The 19,784-nt window shown below is 32.7% G+C and overlaps 1 protein-coding gene across 10 annotated transcripts in view; it reads left to right on the plus strand.

The window, feature by feature from the left end:
- LOC143245191 (uncharacterized) overlaps window positions 1-19,296 on the plus strand; it is a 129,721-nt gene extending 110,425 nt beyond the window's left edge. For 6 of the 10 annotated variants that reach the window (XM_076491236.1, XM_076491242.1, XM_076491237.1 and 3 more), the window contains exons 12-13: window positions 9,018-9,151; window positions 16,268-19,296. In XM_076491236.1, coding sequence (XP_076347351.1) covers window positions 9,018-9,151; window positions 16,268-16,400 — 267 coding nt within the window. In that variant the 3' untranslated portion in view covers window positions 16,401-19,296. Of the gene's footprint in view, window positions 1-2,675; window positions 4,353-9,017; window positions 9,152-16,267 lie in introns of those variants that run through there. The other 4 variants (XM_076491245.1, XM_076491239.1, XM_076491241.1 and 1 more) reach the window with 1 other exon arrangement.
- Window positions 19,297-19,784: the final 488 nt, after the last annotated feature.

The following is a 19,784-nucleotide window of genomic DNA, read 5'->3' on the forward strand; positions in this document are numbered from 1 at the left end:
TGGACTTCGTGGGCAAAGTGGTAGGGGATAGCTGCACATTCCTTAGACTGAATTAATAAGCAAATATCTGATTTTCGAAATAGGGTTTTCATGGCCATCTATTACACTGTTTCCTGTTTTGATAGTCATCTGGACTCTTTATCGCATTTTCTTTTTCTCTCCTTTCTTCTAGTGGAATGTTAGAGTTCTTACCACTTTCCAGTTCCATGTCACTTTAGTGGTGGACCATGGAGACATTCTCCTGAATGTGATTGATATATATATAATGCAAACAATAATACTGAACCTATTTATTTGAAAGTTGAGTGATGGTATTCTATTGGTAAAAGTGCAAGATGTCCTCCAAACTAGTATTCCATCTTCAAATGGGTTTATGAGAAGGCATGTTGTGTCTGGGGAGTCAACTATCAAAATTGCAGGTCACATTTTTAGGTGGCTAAGGCACTCGACTCCCTAATATGAGGATCGCGGGTTCGAATCCCTGTCACACCAAACATGCTTGCCCTTTCAGGTATTATAATATGTGGTCAATTCAACTATTCATTGGTAAAAGAGTAGCCCAAGAGTTGGCAGTGGGTGGTGATGACTAGCTGTTTTACCTCTAGTCTTACACTGCTAAATTAGGGGGGGTGGGTAGCGCAGATAGCCGTCGTGTATCTTTGCGCAAAATTCAGTACAAATGAAACCATTCATCCCATTGGTTGGGATCCGTCATCCTATCTCTACACGAATGTTGATTCCCAGTGGCTGAGTTTTGGTTTCATAGCTGGACTAATGAACATAGGTTTTCACATATATATTACAGGTGATCCTGTTTTCTCATTCACTTGAACTCGTGTTCACTGCTACCATGTGGTGGGTCATGCTGAATGAACATGGTGATTACTACGCTTTTTCCTCTTTTACTATCTCATGAAGATTTTTATACACAGAGTATGTTACTACTCTGGAGTGGTTTGTGTCTTATTGGTTTTGAGTAGGATATTTCACAATACAGGGACATCTTTATTATCACAAGCATCTGGATGTCAGGTTCTCAGATTGATAAAAATTTTTATCACTTTGTTGTCATATGCGCCGTTTACAGCTCGGTGGGTATGATATCTTCTTCTGGTCTACTAAACAATATAATCATTTTTTTGACTCCACATGAACGTTGGTTTTCAGTAGCTAGGTTTTGGGTTGTAATTAACTTGTTGATGGTATGATCCTCTTTCCCTCTCCCCCTTGAATGTCCATTTCTGTTGGTTGGGTTTTGGATTGTAGTTGAATTACCAACAGTATGATCCTCATCCTATCCTCACCTGCATGTCGGTTCCTGGTGACTGGATTTTTGTTGCAGTTGGTTTGTCATGTTTGGTCTGTTTTGCACTAGCAATTTTACACTTTGGGGCACATCCTCTTTATTACTACCCACATCACTGACATCAAAGGGATTGTGATTCGGATATAAAGTGGTTTTAATCTATATCGAACCATTGTCTTTTCCTTTTTGAATGTGCTCTAACAATTTTCTGCCCATGTTTGCAACATCTCTTTCTACCCATGGAGTAGAGTATATCTGCTTTTAAAAGTGGTGCATTCTACTACATATGATCATCTTCTATGACGATCTCTCCCTTTCTGGTGTTGTTCGAATGCTTCTTTCTTTCCCTCACACTGGTCTCTCCACATATTCAATTTGTGATACCAGTTATATCTGTGAGGGGGGAAAGGCATTGTATCAGAAGTTATAATTACCTTAAATTGATGATTATTTCTAATAGGTACTTGCCTCCTGTAATACGTCCCTACCTTCCTCCCCACTCAAAACTAGTTCTTCCATTATCAGTCAGATCTTGGAGTGATAATTTGGTAGAATCAGGTAGTCGCATGCATCATGAGGTATGTTGTACTGTTATTAGTGATTATCGCATGATGATTAACATGCAAAATGCAGTTGAATCATTTCGATTCTGGGGTGTCTGGGAAAGTCAAGACTTGTGACATGCTAAACATTTTACGTATAGAGGGCAGCACCGAAGAATAGCTCTATCTGTGAATGGAAATACATACCTATGGAAACACATTTTCAATATAGAAGAAATATAACTTTTGACTTAAAAAGTAAGAATATGTTTAAGTATATAAAATATTTTAATTAATCAATTCATTTTAACGCTCTAACACACACCTTTAACAGGCAAATGTTAATGTATTTAAAACTGTATTAAACCTCATACATATGAGTATTGTTATAGTTTCACTAACTAGCTTCTCTTCTGCAAGTAACTTCTCCATAACTTGCACATTTCCTTTAGTTTAGAAAAAGCTTACGTGCAGTAACATATGGAAATAAAGGTCTGTATAAATGGTATGATTGTATCAAATAGTCTTGCTTTTGCAAATAAAATAAACCAGTTTCTATATTTACGTTCTTGCACTGCAATACCATTATAACACACTTTTGCAAACAAGTGAAATCTGGCATTTAGCGTATAGCTTGCATGCTAATGAGGTGTTTCATGTTTACATGATAATGATACACTAACAAGTGTGGTTCGTAGACACATAAGAAACTATGTGTTGATGGCTGCTGCATGGTCTGTATTCAGAAAATGTGGAGTTGTAGGTGTTTCCGTTAGAAACAGTTTAATGAATTTCTGAATGACCAGTCAACTGTCTTTATTGTTCAGTGAGCTCACTCAAGGTTTGAAGGATGTGGAATTCCCAGCTATTCCATGGAAAGATTAGAATCAATACTCTGTTGAGAAGAATCAGATTTCTTTTGGATGATGGAGAGAAACGAACACGATTAAAGAGGATTAATAATTTATTTTTTAGCAAACAGTGCTGTTATCTGTAAGTGTCGTCCAGTGTAACTGTTGTCTTCTTCAGACATTCACCAATCTCATCTACCTGGAAGTTGCTCATGCATTCTATCCGTGATCTTTAATAAACTGGTGTTTTTCTTTGTATTCTGAATCTGGAAATGTTATACCAGGAAACTGGGAATGAAAGAAACTAAAATGTTTTGCAGTAATTTATAAATTTTACAAAAGTCAACGAACCTTTATGTTCATTAAAAAAAATAAAAGGTACTGATTTGGTGTTGCATTAAAGTATAAAATTTGGTCATTTTTATACTACCTACATTAGTTTTAAGAAAAACTGTTTTATATTTTTATATATATTTAAATATAACACGTAATTCATCAAATGTGGATTAATGCTTCGGTTAGCTGCTAGTAATCTTTAAACCTCACAAGTTTCAAATTATTACAAATAATATATTCTTTCATTTGAAACCTGGTTCACTGTTTAGAATATTGTTTTTGTGATCTGATCTGTCTGCTGAGCTATAAATTGTGAACGGATGTTTTTTATTTGTGATAAACATAATATTAGACTTCGGTTGTTTAAAAGACTTATTTGAAAAATCTGAAGAAGTTTTGGAACATTCTGAAAACTAATTTCTTTTCGTTTTTTAGTTGAGAGAAAACAGTTAAGAGAATTAGATAAAGAATGTATTTGAAATAAATCTATGCTACACATCACGTATCTGAACTTTCAAGCTGCAAAATATCGATATTTTTCCAAAGAAATGGATAGTCTGAGTGATGTTTAGTTATGTAATTTTAACATAGTTTTATTACACAGCGTAAGAGATCATATAATTTGTTAAAATCAGTTAATAGTAACTTAGTGATATGTGTAATAATTATGTGATTTTTTGATATTATGTTATTTTGTCAGGTGTATAGTATATATTAACTTTTTTAACTAATGTTATAGATTTATCATTGTAATCATGTGTTTTAAAGTGTATGGACTTAAGTGCACAGCATATTGATATATGCCATTTACTTATCATGTGTGACTAGAAAGTGTAAGCCTAACATAATCTTCTTATAAAATAAATAGTATATTTTTGTTGATTAGTATTTTTAAATGGTCCATCATATGTGAGTGAGTTGGCTTATTTGTATCTACATCTGTGTTTGCTGTATTAAGTAGTAAAGTATTGGTGTAGAATTCAGGAAATGACACTGGTATGTGCATTTTGTGGTCCAGGAAGTCATGAAATTATATTTTTAACCACTAGATTACATTTAAACAATTATGAAGTTGCATAAAAGATACAGTATTGTTGTAGTCGTTTTAAACTTAGTGATCTAACTTTTAAATTCAATTTAAAAAGAGAAGGAAAAGTAGTTAAAACTTTGTCTTGATTTCTGGTAGTGATGTAAAAACTTTACTCTTTAGTTGTGAATTTGTATATAAAATAAGATTTTAAAAGTTTGTTTTCAAATTCCTTCTGTTTCTGGGTTTGTACTGCTAAGGAATTTATGTAATAAAATGTTAAAATTAAAGTATGTCTTTCCTTTCAATGTGTATCCCAGTCTTCGGGTTCAGAAAGAGAGAGTTTTTGTTCCATGTGGGTTTCTTGTCATCAAAACTTTCCTTTCAATACTTCAAAAAAGAAAACCAGAAACTTTTTTACATCTTGACTTCACAAAACACTGCTATTAGCATAATTAAAATAGTGTTTGGGTCTATTTACATCATTTAAGTAATTTAATAGAATATTGAAAACTTTTAAATACAAATTTACTTTGAAAATATTTTCTTTAAAAGCAAGATTGTATCCACTGTCATTAAACTCATAATTTTAAAATCTGACGAAATTTTTGAGTGTGAATGTTTGTTCTACCATCATGAAAGCACGTGCAGTGTATAGATACATTATGAACACTGTAATGTAAATAATTGTATCCTTGGTTAATGTTATCATGTGAACTGTTAGGGTGTATTAAGTCTCAAGTAATTAACTTTTCACCTTGATTAACAAGTTATTTTACTACTAAGAACAGAGTTTGTTCTCGAATTCCACCCACACAATACACTCTAGCAACATCAATCTAACAACACGGGTACGCCTTCTGGTAGTTTAAGACTGTGCTCAAGTTAATGACACGCAGTAGGCCACCTGGTAGTCACAGGAGATAAATATATAAATAAATTACACGAGATTAAAAACTTAGCTTGATTCATCATGCACTCAGTTCAATTGGTCCTCAATAGGGGGAGACATTAGTAATAGCAATAGTATTCTAATGCATTTTCAACATTTTTTTCTTTTTAACTGTGCAGTTTCTTGTCTATACATATACTTATATGATACTTATTGCAGTACAGTATACAAAACATATTTAATTCAGAAAAGCATCAGTTTGAAACCTAAAGTTGTAAGGAAATTATCAAAATCTAAATGGAAATCACTGTCGATTTTGAATTTATTGCGCTCTGTTCCATAAACGTAAATAAATGACTGAATTTATGTAGATAAAAATTACGGTATTTAATATTTGTTTTATCGTCTTTATAAAATAAATTCCACTGCCACTATCAGAAGTTACTTAGTTGGTACAAAGAATCATGGTATGAGATCTTATTGGTTGCACTTTGTTGTGAGTCTATCTTCATTACATGTATTATAGGAATTGCATTATAATGTTTCTAAGGTTATGCATTACCAGGAACTTAATTTAACTTCCTATATATGTGGAAAGCTAGGTTGTTGTCACACTACACAAATACATAAGTCCCTACATGTTGCAGTGGTGTAATATATAAAACACTCTTTATTTGTTATTTGGGTGTTATCTTTTGTGCATCTTTGGTGCTACCAAACTTAATTACATGGCAAAAAAAAAAAAAACTAAAACACTACGTCTAAAGATTTTGGTAAATTGTTCTTTTGTTTTCCTGCTGTAGTTAAATTTCAAAAGTATATTTATTGTGACTTTTAGCAGAAAGCATATCAGCATTATACTTGCAACAATAATTGCATGTAAGAATGAAACATGATTGTCTTAGGACAATTTTTATATTTGTTGTAAACAGTGTGATACTTAACACAGTTAACACTAGGTGGCTTATCACAAAATACGGTATCAGAATTATGCTTTAATTTGATCTTTACTGGATAAGTTACACAGAGCACGTGTATATCTGTAGTCATCTGTACATTTTTAAACACACCTAAACTAGGTGTCTAAACATATGTTCAATACATCATCAGTGAAAGGTAAAATATTTGTCTCTTCTGGTACAATCGTAAATATAAAAGTAACAATCGGCCCGGCATAGCCAAGCGTGTTAAGGCGTTCAACTCGTAATCCAAGGGTCGCGGGTTCGAATCCCGGTCGCGCCAAACATGCTCGCCCCTTCAGCCGTGGGGGCGTTATAATGTGACGGTTACTCTCATTATTCGTTGGTAAAAGAGTAGCCCAAGAGTTGGCGGTGGGTGGTGATAACTAGCTGCCTTCCCTCTTGTCTTACACTGCTGAATTAGGGACGGCTAGCGCAGATAGCCCTCGAGTAGCTTTGCGCGAAATTCAAAAGCAAACAAACAAAAGTGGCAATCAGTTCGCAGTTGCATTTGTAATGTTTCTTTAACATAATACATCAGTTTACATTTAAATAAAATATGCAGTATAATTACAATCACAAATTTATAGAACCAACAAAATAAGGATGTTTGTCATGTGTACACTCAACCTGAAATTATTTTGTATTTTATAAGATACTAGTTTATAAGAACTCCAGTGTTGGCAATGTAGGATGTACAATGCACAGGGGCCCACAATGCCCTAATCCAATTAACTTTTAAAAAAGTCTGCTAGTGAACAGTGGCAAACTGGAAACAGCAAAGTTTTCAGAAAGACTACAATGTCAGCAATTGGCAATTATTGTTTTGCCAGTCATTCTACATTTGTATTTGTAAAGGGCCAAAGAAGGCCCAAAATGTATCCCACATAGGGTCCACAACTAAGTACGGCTGCGACTGATGAACTCTAGCTACTAAAACGTACCTAATAAGATAAAATTGATGGGTCTTGTTCAGATTCACACAGGATTATTGAAAGTATGTGTTATCAATCATACAATATAGACGTAAGAAATGTTATGAAGTGTTATTTTTTCGTATAGTAGGCTTCTTTATAATCACTCACAGTTAAAGACCTAATTTTACGTATTTGCTTAAGAAAACATTATATATATTTTATAGCATGCATTGGTTTTCTTTCTTGTTATTCTTCCACTCGGAGAAACAGACTCATTAAAAACTGAGTCTATTGGAAATTATAAGTTTCAGTTCATTAATGTTTTGAACATACCAACAAGTTATGTTTTCTGTCTTCCATTATTTCCTGGACAAATGTAGAAATTGGCTTAAATTCTTATTGGATAACTGAGCCATTCTCTTATTCTTAATGTCCTGCAATTCCATAAAAACTTTCAGTTTGGGATCTCAATGGTGTTTTAAGTTTCTTCTAAACTATCCCAAGTCCGTAAAGTATTTATTAGTAAGGACTACTCAGTGAAAGTAAAGAAAAGTGTACAACCACACATATCTGTGATATCTACTGCCAAGGATTAAGTTAATGAAACCTAATTTTTCATCAGCTCTATTCATAACACACCACAGCAGAATTAGCGCAAGGATTTGTTAACAATGTGTTATTTATTTATCTTATCACCATATTTTAACAAAGTGTTATTTATTTATCTTAACACCATGTTTTAACAAAGTGTTATTTACTTATTTTAACACCATATTTAACAATGTGTTATTTATTTAATACCATATTTTGACAATGTGTTATTTATTTATCTTAACACTATATTTTAACAATCTGATATTTATTTATCTTAACACCATGTTTTAACAATATGTTATTTATTTATCGTATCACCATATTTTAACAATGTGTTATTTAATTATTTTAACACCATATTTTAACAATGTGTTATTTATTTATTTTAACACCATATTTTAATAATGTGTTATTTAATTATTTTAACACCATATTTTAACAATGTGTTATTTATTTATTTTAACACCATATTTTAACAATGTGTTATTTATTTATCGTATCACCATATTTTAATAATGTGTTATTTAATTATTTTAACACCATATTTTAACAATGTGTTATTTATTTATTTTAACACCATATTTTAACAACGTATTATTTGTTTATTATAACACCATATTTTAACAACGCGTTATTTATTGTAACAGCGTATTTTAACGAAGTGTTATTTATTTAGCTTAATGCCATATTTTAACAATGTGTTATTTAGTTATCTTAACACCATGTTTTAACAATGTATTATTTATTTATCTTAACACCATATTTTAACAACGTATTATTTATTTATTTTAACACCATGTTTTAACAATGTGTTATTTATTTATCTTAACACCATATTTTAACAACGTATTATTTATTTATTTTAACACTATATTTTAACAACGCGTTATTTATTTATTTTAACAGCGTATTTTAACAAAGTGTTATTTATTTATCGTAATACCATATTTTAACAAAGTGTTATTTATTTATCGTAACACCTTATTTTAACACAGTGTTATTTATTTATCGTAACACCATATTTTAACACAATGTTATTTATTTATCGTTACACCATATTTTAACAGTGTTAATTACTTACTCATTTAAATAGCCTCATTTTAACAGAAGAACTCGCAAATCAGTAAAATAGAAATTTTCAAAATTTTTATTTTATTATATATCAAGTAGGAATAAAACATTAAAGACAATGAAATGAAAGTTATCTAAATTATATGGAGAAATGTTTCCTTTTTTTATGTTTTCCAGGAAGTTTATTGTTCCAGTTCTACATGGTATTGATGTTTTCTAAGGAAGCTTTTAAAAGTAATTTAGTGGATATAAAAGTTTTGTTTACTGAGACATGTAATTGGTGATTTGAAGAAATCATGAAAAAATTATTTAGGTTTCATTGATATTTTAATTATTTTTGTTCATTTTTGCATAACCAGGTGTCTTAACAACGAAAGTAGTTTTACTTTAGCGTGTGATGTAGAAAGTTAGTGTTCTTTGGGAGGCTTACCTCAAGGTGAGTGAATTTTTCTTGTAATTTACGAATCTACGTGTTACAGGCATTTCTGTTAGTAAAGTAAGGCTTAAATATTTTACTTTCAGAACTTCGGTTCACCCCTGGGTGAAGAGTGTGACATCTGTGGGAAGAGACTCTACCTAATGGAGAAAATGGAGGCCAATGGATTACAGTTTCATAAGAAGTGCTTTCGATGTGTGCACTGTAATTGTGTGCTGAGGTGTGTTGTACATGTATTAAATTGTGACCTTCTATTTAAATCATTTTGTGATCCCTTATCAATTAAATACATCATTATCAGATTTTTAGACTTTTCTTTCAAAAGTGACTAAACTGATTTCATGGTACTACTGGTTTATATTTTTAAGAATTTTATCCTCAAAGGTGTAAGATGTTATAAACCATTTAATGTTTCACAGAATGTCGTTGTTAGTGTTTTGTGGTAAACTTAGACATGAATATTTCATGTGGTGCTTTGTTTGTTTACCCCAATTAAGGAATTCTAGACCATGTTAAAGGAATTTTAAACATCACTTGATTTTATATTTAAAACTGAGAGTATTTAAGAGTTGCCATCTTCAAGGGTTATGTTTAATTTCGGGTACAGTGATAAGATTGGAAGTGGATAGTTATGAACTTCTAGAATGATTTACCTGATGATGTGATTTATGTGCAGATCTGACAGTTGCCATGTTTAGGGGTTATGTTTAATTTAAGGTACAGTGATAAGATTGGAAGTAGATAGTTATGAACTTACAGAATGATTTATTTGTTGATGTGATTTGTGTTCAGATCTAAGAGTTGCTATCTTCAGGGCTTATATTTAATAATACAGTGATAAAATTGGAAGTAGATAGTTATAAACTTATAGAGTGAAATATCTGATGATGTAAAATGTGTTGTTTTTCCAGTTAGTTCAAATATTTGATCTGTGTGGATGTTAATAGCTACATTTATCTAGATATTAAGTTTTGATGATTGTTTCATCAATGAAAGGGGGCGTGTTGTTTTTGTGTTAACAAATATAAAACATGTTCACTGTTTGGGGGATGAGTAGACAAGTGTTGATACCTGGTGACTCAACATTAAGATTTTTTGAATATGCATCATTAAGTAGAAGTTTAACTTCCATACTTAATGGGAAGAATTTAAAACTGTATTTAGTTGTAAACTGATCACTAGTATATTCTTAAAGAAAGTTTTTATTGTAAGGCTTGACAAATTATGTTAACTTCCCATGTTTGATACAATTACTCACACAAGACAGTACTGTACATATCCGTGGACTTTAATACTTCCTAAATTATCCATGCATGGAGCCCAGTGAGGTGAATATATTTAAACACCCTTTCTTATATTATTTGTCTTAAAGTGCAAACTAATAATGCTCTAAGTAAATTTCTCATATGGTAGTTGAATATTTATTTCATTTAATGAATTCATTTCTGTAACTTATTTTGCTGTTTTCTTTGGTACCATAATTATTGTTTATTTAAAACACTTATCCCATTACCTTTTTATCTGTTTTAGTTATAAGTAATTCCTTGTCCTGAATTAGGTTACGTATGTAGTATGTTTCCATAATTACATCTGCAAAAAAATTTTAAAGCCAAACATTTACAGCCAGTTTATTTACAAAAACTGCCTAACTCAAAAGGGTTTAATTAGATTTAGATTATTGCTTTACAATTATTAATTAGTTTTGGATGAGTGCTTTACAATAATTAAGTAGTTTTGGATTAGTTCTTTACCTAAAAGAATCAAGAGAGACGTACATAGATTTATATTGGATATATTGGTTGCAGAAAGAATTGAGGATAGTTAAAAATATCTTTTAAACCTCCACTGATTTGTTTGTTTGTTATTTCCAAAACATAAAAGCTAGTACAGTGTGGACAAAATGTTATTTTGCTTATAAGATCTATCTGAAAAACTAACAGCCCTCAAATACTTTTACAGACCTTCCTGTGTGAGTAACTATATAACATTTAAGTTTTTTACATCTATCTCATATGGGTATCAATCTTACAGAAACCAGTTGAACATTTATTAAATGAGTTTTAATAACAGTTAAGTACAAAATAACAATAGAGTGAAAGTACCTGCTAAAAATAATATATAATTTACAGGCGGGACTAAGCCCCTTTGGGGGCATTCCATTAGTGACACAATAATTTATTAAAAGTAAATGAAATTACACTGAATATTTTACTTGCATATTATATCAAATTACATTACATGCTGTACCAAACTTGCAAAGAAGAAATAAAACCTTTGCTATAATAATTTTGTCTATTTTAGAGACAGCCCCTAACACCTAATTTAAAATAGTAAATACTTATGATATTATCAAGTTCAGTGGTGTACAAAATTCACGTGTAAAAGTGTAGTTCCTCACAGAGATCTGGTGTGTATAAAAAAAATTAAAATACAGATACTTTATACTTTAGTATGTTCCTGTTCTGTATGTATTTAACACATTCGTGAAATTGCACATATGAGTGACTGTTTCTGTATATTAAAAGTATTCAAACCTGAATTTAATACACCAGCAGCTGTTTGGATTCATCAGATAGTTTTGAAAACGCCTATGATTTAATTGTTTCGTATGTCAACTAGGATGCTGGTTTCAGTACGTATGGGCATGAGGGATTCAAGATGTGTACCTGTTAACGGGCACTTTAGTACCGTTTTTATTATCATTAGTTTCTAGAAACATCTCTCACAATGGTGGAAAGTGTCAGGAGAAAGTGATACCTTTATGTAAGTTGTCATATACTTTTGAATATTGCACATAATTCTCAAACTACAAAAAAAAACATGTTAAATTCCATTTGTGCTTGTGGAAAATTTTGCACAAAGTAACGTCCTGGTCTTCTATCTACTCTGTGGTCAGTTTCAGGTGCACAAGGAACACCCCTTCCTCGACCAATAGCCCTTCCAAGGTGGTGTACTAGTCTTCTAAACTTTGATTTAGCTTCAGATATACGCTGTTAAACGTTCCGTTTCAGATCTTTGTTTTGTAAGATGTAGGTGTGGCATGAGCTGACCCATCTTACTTAGTCATCCAGTAGATGGGCTCTTTTTCTTTGTCAACAAAACTTCTTGGGTCACAACATTGCACTTCAGCATATAACTGAGCAGGTTCTGTAAATATTCTTATCAGACTTTCTCTTGCGTGGTCAAATAATACTTGAAAGTAACAATCCTAATGATGACTTGAAAAGGTCAAACCGTTGTCCTCAGCTTTATTAGTAAAAGTATTAATACCTATACCAGTCATCCTGAGATACAATCCTGTTTATAGTCATTGATGTAGTTATAACACCTCCTGCATACCGTATTTCATCAAACTTAACTTTTTGCTTTTTCTACGAGCAGAAAAAAAAACAAACTCATCTGACATCTTGACTTTACCACATTCCTCAACATACAGAAACTTTGGTCAATCATTGTTGCGCAAAACTTCGTTCATTTGTTTTGTTTCACACATCCATCTGCTCTCCGACATGGCCAAGTGGTTAGGGCGCTTGATTCGTAATCCCTGGTTCACGAGTTCAAATCCTCATCACACCAAACATGCTCGCTTTTTCAGCCGTGTATGCGTTATAATGTTACGGTCGAACCCATTATTCGTTGGTAAAAGAGTAGCCCAAGTGTTTGCGGTGGGTGGTGATAACTAGCTGCCTTCACTCTATTCTTTCACTACTAAATTAGAGACAGCTAGCGCAGATAGCCCTCGTGTAGGTTTGCGCGAAATTCAAATTCGCTTGTTTGAAGCTATTCTGATATAAGCGTTATATAAATTGAAAATGGACTTTAAAAATGTAACACTCAAAATTGTTTCATATCCTATAGCCTCTGTTTTCGTTGTAGCATCATGTGACTTTGAATTTTATAGTATAACCAGAAACTTTATCAAATCTGGGAAAAAGAGCTTTGGAGTGACCTCTAGATGACCCGAACACAGACACAGGACTATGACATGGTTTTGAAAATTTGAATGTCGTGACCAGTCGCAGACCCTATAGTATGCACTCTGCTTGTTATATAACTGTCTAACTTATGCATAAAATTATTTATATTGGTAATATAATAATTTTAGAGCTGAAATACAAAACTAGAAATATTTTCTTAAGTCTTATTGTTGTCGGTAAGATTCACCAAAATGACAGGCACAATAATCCCATTAATATTTGTAAGTTGATATCATAACAATGTATTATTTTACCATTATACAACTTGAACACCTACAAGTTTCACACAGTACCGATTCATGTAGAAGTTGTAGCTGATAAGTTTAACATTTTCTTGGGGAACAATACGTTCTTTTCTGAGGTAGACCTATACCAAATATGAATATCGGCGAAACTAAACTATCTCTGAAACTCCTTTATTACAAAATAAGAATGATCAAACTGCTATTTATATGAGCAAAAATAAACTTAGTATAGTAATTTATTCACAGTCTCATAAAATCACTTCCCGAGGATGTGTTTATATTATTTAAGTGGACACATTGAATGGCAAGTGCTGATTCAATATTCATAATGATATTTGCAGGGTTCTTCGACTTTATCATTTTAGAAGGTTTGTGCTTTTGGTACCTACTGGCTTGTCTCGCCTTTTCTGACGTTATTTATTGTTTTAATGTTCGAACTCTATAGACTGTTTTCAGCTTTAAAAGTAGGCCAGGGAATTGCTCAAACTATACAATATTTAATAATTTTACTCAGATTTTTACACAAAACATAAGGCTGTGAGGTAGTGGTTAGAAGAGAAGTATGGTGCAGTAACTTGTAAGTACGTCTATGTAGCAGGCAGTAATGCATGGACAGGTCTACACAATATTCTGGGCCTGTACATTGGAAAGTTACCGGGAATCTTTATCTATAGCATATGTGAACTTCTATTAAAATAGACTAATGGTTTACTGAATGCAACGCGTTTAGCCATTTATAACACTTTCCTCAAGAGGCTATAAATGTGTTTTATATTTAACTTCAGTAAAGCCAGGAAGAAGATGGTATGAATGTTAAGGCTTTAATTTATGAAACTGAGTTTAAATGTTATTAAGTGATAAACTTTAACATTTGAGAGTACACCAGGAGTTTGCTAGGTTGCATTGTGCGCCAATCTCTTACTGGTAATACACAGGTAATCCATATGAGGTTGACGAATTTGTGATAACTGAAAACACAACTCTTGTGAAGTTAGTGTTCTGAGCATACGTGTTCATAACGTTTTCTTATTATCTCTGTAATATATTACACTTGCTTGTCACACACGAGTGCATACATGATAATATATTATGCTACAACACCAAAAACGTATTACAGTGAACAAGCTGATATAAATATTGGTGGTGATCTTCCATATGAATAAGTGAATTTTTGCACAACTTCAGAGTGCTTAGCAGCACTCACATTAGTAAAGGTTGGGTGTGCTCAAACACTTTCAGCGACCATGGAGCTGGTGCCTATATAAATCTTTAACAGTTTCAGTGTAGTTTCATTTTCTACCCAAACTCTGATATGTGCATGAATAGCTATCATTTTGTTTATATCGTGTATACACACAAACGTATATCAAAAAGTGTACTAGCACTCTCTATGTAGGGATGGCACGGACACTCGTATTAAAGTGATACAAAAGTAAGTCATCTGGATTTTCTTCTCTGAAAGTCATCAGAAGCTAGCTATGAAGAGCTATCTGGTATAGTCGCTCTGTTTTCGATGTATGTGCCACTTTTCAGCTATCTAGAGCGACCAGTAATTAAAAAATAGGCTAATAGCCAAACCAAGATTCCTTATTTTTAGTTCATTTTCTGTTTTAATAGGCCTAGCTCCTATCTCTTTCTAGCAGTAATTATAATTTTATCATCATTTGATAGAGCAAAATAAACTTCACAATTTTTGACTAACTATTTTATTTTTATTATTTCTCTGCGGAAATTATAAAGCTTCAGAATACACTCTACAACCTAGTAATTCACGTACATTATCTTATAATAAAGTAAAGAAAGAAATGCAAGGAAAACTAGTATTACTAAATCTAAAAGATAAGATCTGTGTAGAGCTGGCTACTGACATTGAAAGAAGACACCAACAAAATAGGCACCGAAACTTACATACCACTCGATCGGCTAACGATCATGTAGCAGATGTAGCTGTCTCAACGTTACTCGGAGAGTAAAACCTCTACATTACTGGCTTCTTCACTGGCGAAACAAAAATAATCAAAATTTCCATTCGTGACATGTTACTCTATTGCAAAATGGTAGTATAAGTTAGCCTAAGGAAAGATGGAATGATGGAAGCTGAGAATCTGTTCAAATACCAAACTAGAAATATAGGGATTGTATTCTCAATGTTAAGTCGAGACGGCTATGTAGTGATTAGACGGATCAAACGGTATGTTCATTTTCGTCTCTGTCTTGTTTGGTTCTTTTTATTTCAGGCTCATTAGCCAGCTCTAGATCACTTTTTTATTTAACGATATATTTTCCCAGTACTTTTATATATTTGCCCAGCATGGCTAGGTGGTTAAGGCACTCGACTCGTAATTTGAGTGTCGCGGATTCAAATCCTTATCACACTACACATGCTCGCCATTTCAGCCGTGCAGGCGTTATAATGTTACGGTCAATCCCACTATTCGTTTGTAAAAGAGGAGCCCAAGAGTTGGTGGTAGGTGGTGATGACTAGCTGCCTTCCCTCTAGGTTTACACTGCTAAAGTAGGGATGGGTAGCGCAGATAGCCCTCGTGTAGCTTTGCGCGAAATTCAAAAAACAAACAAACGCTCCAGTCTTACACTGCTAAATTAGAGACGGCTAGCGCAGATAGCCTTCGTGTAGCTTTGCGCGAAATTCAAAACAAACCAAACAAACTTATATAAAATTTACTTTCGATAAATGTAGAAATATAAATATAGAAACTTGGAATAATCACGCTGGACTTCATATTCTCTATTTTATCTTGTTTGTTTTTTTCTTGTGCATTTTATTAACATCACTTGCGACCCCCAGTGGCTCAACGGTATGTCTGCGGATTCACAACGCTAAAAACTGGGTTTCGATACCTGTGTTTTGCAGAGCACAGATAGCCAATTGAGTTGTTTGTGTTTAATTCAAAACAACAACAACAACAGCATCACATGTAAATTTGTTGTAGAAAATTTATTAGATCTTCATAACTAGAATAGTAAAACGTTTTAAAATTTCTTTTAAAACGTAATACTTAAACACTGTGCTCTATTGTCAATGTTTCTCTTATTATAAAGTTTATATAACTGTATCATTTAATTTTTTTCTTACTTCCACGTTTTATGATGTAGACTGGAAAACTACAGTACTAATGAAGGAAAATTGTACTGCACTCCACACTTCAAACATCTTTTCATTTCAAAACAAGTTCACGAGGCGAGAGAAGACCATTTGGTTGATAACGAACCAGAAGAATGCAGCTGAAATTAAAAACAATGAACATTGGATGTTAACAAGATGAAAGTCTGGAAAATTGTATAACTCTTTGTCACTCTTGTTATAAATCTATCGTTTGCTTAGAAATACAAGTAACTACAGTAAATCGTGGCTAAGCCTGACCATTTTTAATTTTTTTTTTTATAATGTAGCGAATATTGATGATTAAATCGTTCGTTTTTCTAAAAAAAAATTTATTGTATAGGAAATTAAAAACCAAAATGTAGTCACTTTACACCAAATAAACGTAGAATTAATGAAAAGTTCAAAAAATAAAAATAGGGTTAGGTTGTATAGTTTTATTAAAAAAAATTAATGTTTTATTCCGGGTTTTACACATCAAGAAAAATGGTGTTACTTGGGAAAAATAAAGGTTAAATAACTTATTAGTGCTGTGGAAAATTTTCAAATAATCGTTATTAACGCTATTGTCTGCATGTTTTTTCCTTACGTCAACGTTTTTCAAACTGGGGTCCTTGACTCAAAATAGTGTCGGAAGTCTAATTTAGGTAGTGTATATAAAGAATGGACTTAAGGAGTTTTACATTTATGACCTGTTTGTGAACTTTAAAATTTTAAATAGTGTGGGAAAAAATTGGTCTTCCAGTTTCATATTTCTGTATAATATATATTTTGTTTTACTGACAGTTTATAAGGGTAAAAAGTATATTTAATTCTGCTTGAATTTAAAAATATATATATTATAAAAACATCCTACTCTGAGGATTTTGTGTCAAAATGTTAACTTCTGTTTATTTGAAAGTAAATTTGAAACTATCACTTGTACATGAAAGTGATGGCTTTCAAAAGTATTTTTGAACACCAGTTATATAAACTGTTACAATTTACAGTATATATGCAATGTATTTACTTACGCATTCTAAAATATGTTAGATCTACAGATCAAAAGGCCAGTGGTAGTGTTTGGGATAATTAGGTTAAGTGTTTTTATTATACTTCTGCTCACTAGGTCATTAGTACCTTATAAAATTACATATGTTGTACGAGTAAGAAATATATTCAAAGTTAAAAGTTATACCTGATCATAATGTACACGTAATGATCTCAGATTCTTCTTCTGATCTTGGTTTAGCCCCTTCTCATTCTCCAACCAATAATTCTTAGAATTTTTTTTTCTGATCTTAAGTTTAAACCCACGATGCTCCAAGTAGTATTTCTGATTTATGTTTTATTTTCACCAGTAAAGAAAATTTTCTTCATTGTGATGACTGAATATAATAGTGCCCCCTGCTTGTAGTTGCCAGAATAAAGATTGATACATATTTCTGGCCCGGCATGGCCAAGCGTGTTAAGGCGTGCGACTCGTAATCTGAGGGTCGTGGGTTCGCATCCCCGTCGCGCCAAACATGCTCGCCCTTTCAGCCGTGAGGGCGTTATAATGTGACGGTCAATCCCACTATTCGTTGGTAAAAGAGTAGCCCAAGAGTTGGCGGTGATGACTAGCTGCCTTCCCTCTAGTCTTACACTGCTAAGTTAAGGACGGCTAGCGCAGATAGCCCTCGAGTAGCTTTGTGAGAAATTCAAAGAAACAAACAATACACATTTCTGTTTCTTAGAATTTACCCGTTCCCCTAGTAGCCTAACGGTAGGTTCGAGGGCTCAGGAGGCTAAAATTGGGATTCAATAACCCACTTATTTTCGCATAAATAAACTGTTAGTATTTATTACAGTAAATATTAAGGGATACGAATAAAGTCAGCGTTATAAAATGAAAATAAATTCCATATGGACTTAAGGGCAATTTATTGGTTCAGCTAAAATACCACTGTACAAGTGTTGAATTTTTTAACTCGGATATCAGGGGCGTAGATTTTTTACACCCGATGAGGGGGATGATTTTTGCAACCACTTATGTGAACTGTTCAATTTGCAAATTGGTAATCTGTGATTACGTGAACCTGAAAGCTGTAAACATGCAGTCACACAGTAATCTTGTTGTCATGATACTTGCATGTATACTTAGGCCTACTGACTGATACTTACTATCGCTTAGATCGAAAAACTTAGAAGCACGCCTATATTAAAGATGTACATTTCGGCTACTGAAAAAGCCTACATCTACGCCTAATTATGTAATTCGATTGGTAAGAACATGAGAATCACAAGAACAAACACACAATTTGTTGGCCTGTGATGCAGTGAAACAATTCAACAGACCAAACTATAGGGGAGGATGATTGTACGCACCATACCCCTCACCTAAAATGAAGGGGGGATGTATATCCTCCATCCCCTTCAGGATCTACGCCCCTGACATATATAATGGTTTTAGTTATATACTATAGTTGCATTTGTACAAAATTCCGCTAGATAATGTTTCATATTATTTGTTAATGACCACAAGTCTCGAATTCAGACGTTGAATATAAATGATTGCTAGTGAGTTTACGCTGTAGCAAGATACAGAGTTAACCGAGACGTTGACTGATACCGGTTTGATAAAACTAGTGATAAGCAATTAATACACTCGCAAAGAAAATATCTTTACTAATTTTTATTTTAAATCTATTTAACGAATCGGTACTCAGTATTTGTTGTTTTATGTAATATCGAGACGTTACGTAGAAGATGTTAAAATATGGCACTATACTTCCAAAATCCTTTTAATTACGAATTGTTTCGCTGAATAATTCGTTTCACGAAACTCATATATGCGGGTTTATCGATTTTTTTATTATCGATTATAATGTGGAATCTTCTTGTTGTGTGTACCAAATCATCAATGTTTTAGAAGATATATGTTTTTAGTTAAGTAAACTGTTTGTCAAAATCCATAAAAATATATCTGTTTGTTCTAATAAGGGTAACTTCTATTATTGTATTTGTCTACGGGCAAAATAAATTATTTTTTATGAATACGAAATCAGCTTTTATTCTATTCATAATTAGGGAGTACGGTGTAATAAAAAGATTGTAGAAAACTAGCTCATTTTCCCACATCTAAATGAGTCGTTAATTATGATACGACTAACGACCACAGCGTGAAGTGATACACAGAATCTACTACTAGGTGATTGTATGATAAGTCATCTGGGCCGTATTTTTTATTTGCCCCTGCATTATTAATGATGTTATAATGCATGATTTTAATTTGTTGGTTACATAACTATATTGTTTGAAACATAAAAATTGGGGTCCTCTAAAAAGTGCCTTAATAAAAACAGCAAGTGGTTCCCCCTTTAAGTTAATGGAACTTTTACTATAGTGCAAGTGGCTCAGGGCTCAAATTCTGCACGCGAGAGACGTAAACATGAAATTACTGCAAGAAAAAAAAACAAAACTTTACCCCAGTGACACTGAGATAAGGCCCGAAAACGTGCTTTCTTTGTTATGGTAGTTTGAAATGTAAAA

This window comes from Tachypleus tridentatus, chromosome 2 (genome assembly GCF_004210375.1).
Source record: "Tachypleus tridentatus isolate NWPU-2018 chromosome 2, ASM421037v1, whole genome shotgun sequence".
In the NCBI taxonomy this organism is placed as follows: Eukaryota; Metazoa; Arthropoda; class Merostomata; order Xiphosura; family Limulidae; genus Tachypleus; species Tachypleus tridentatus.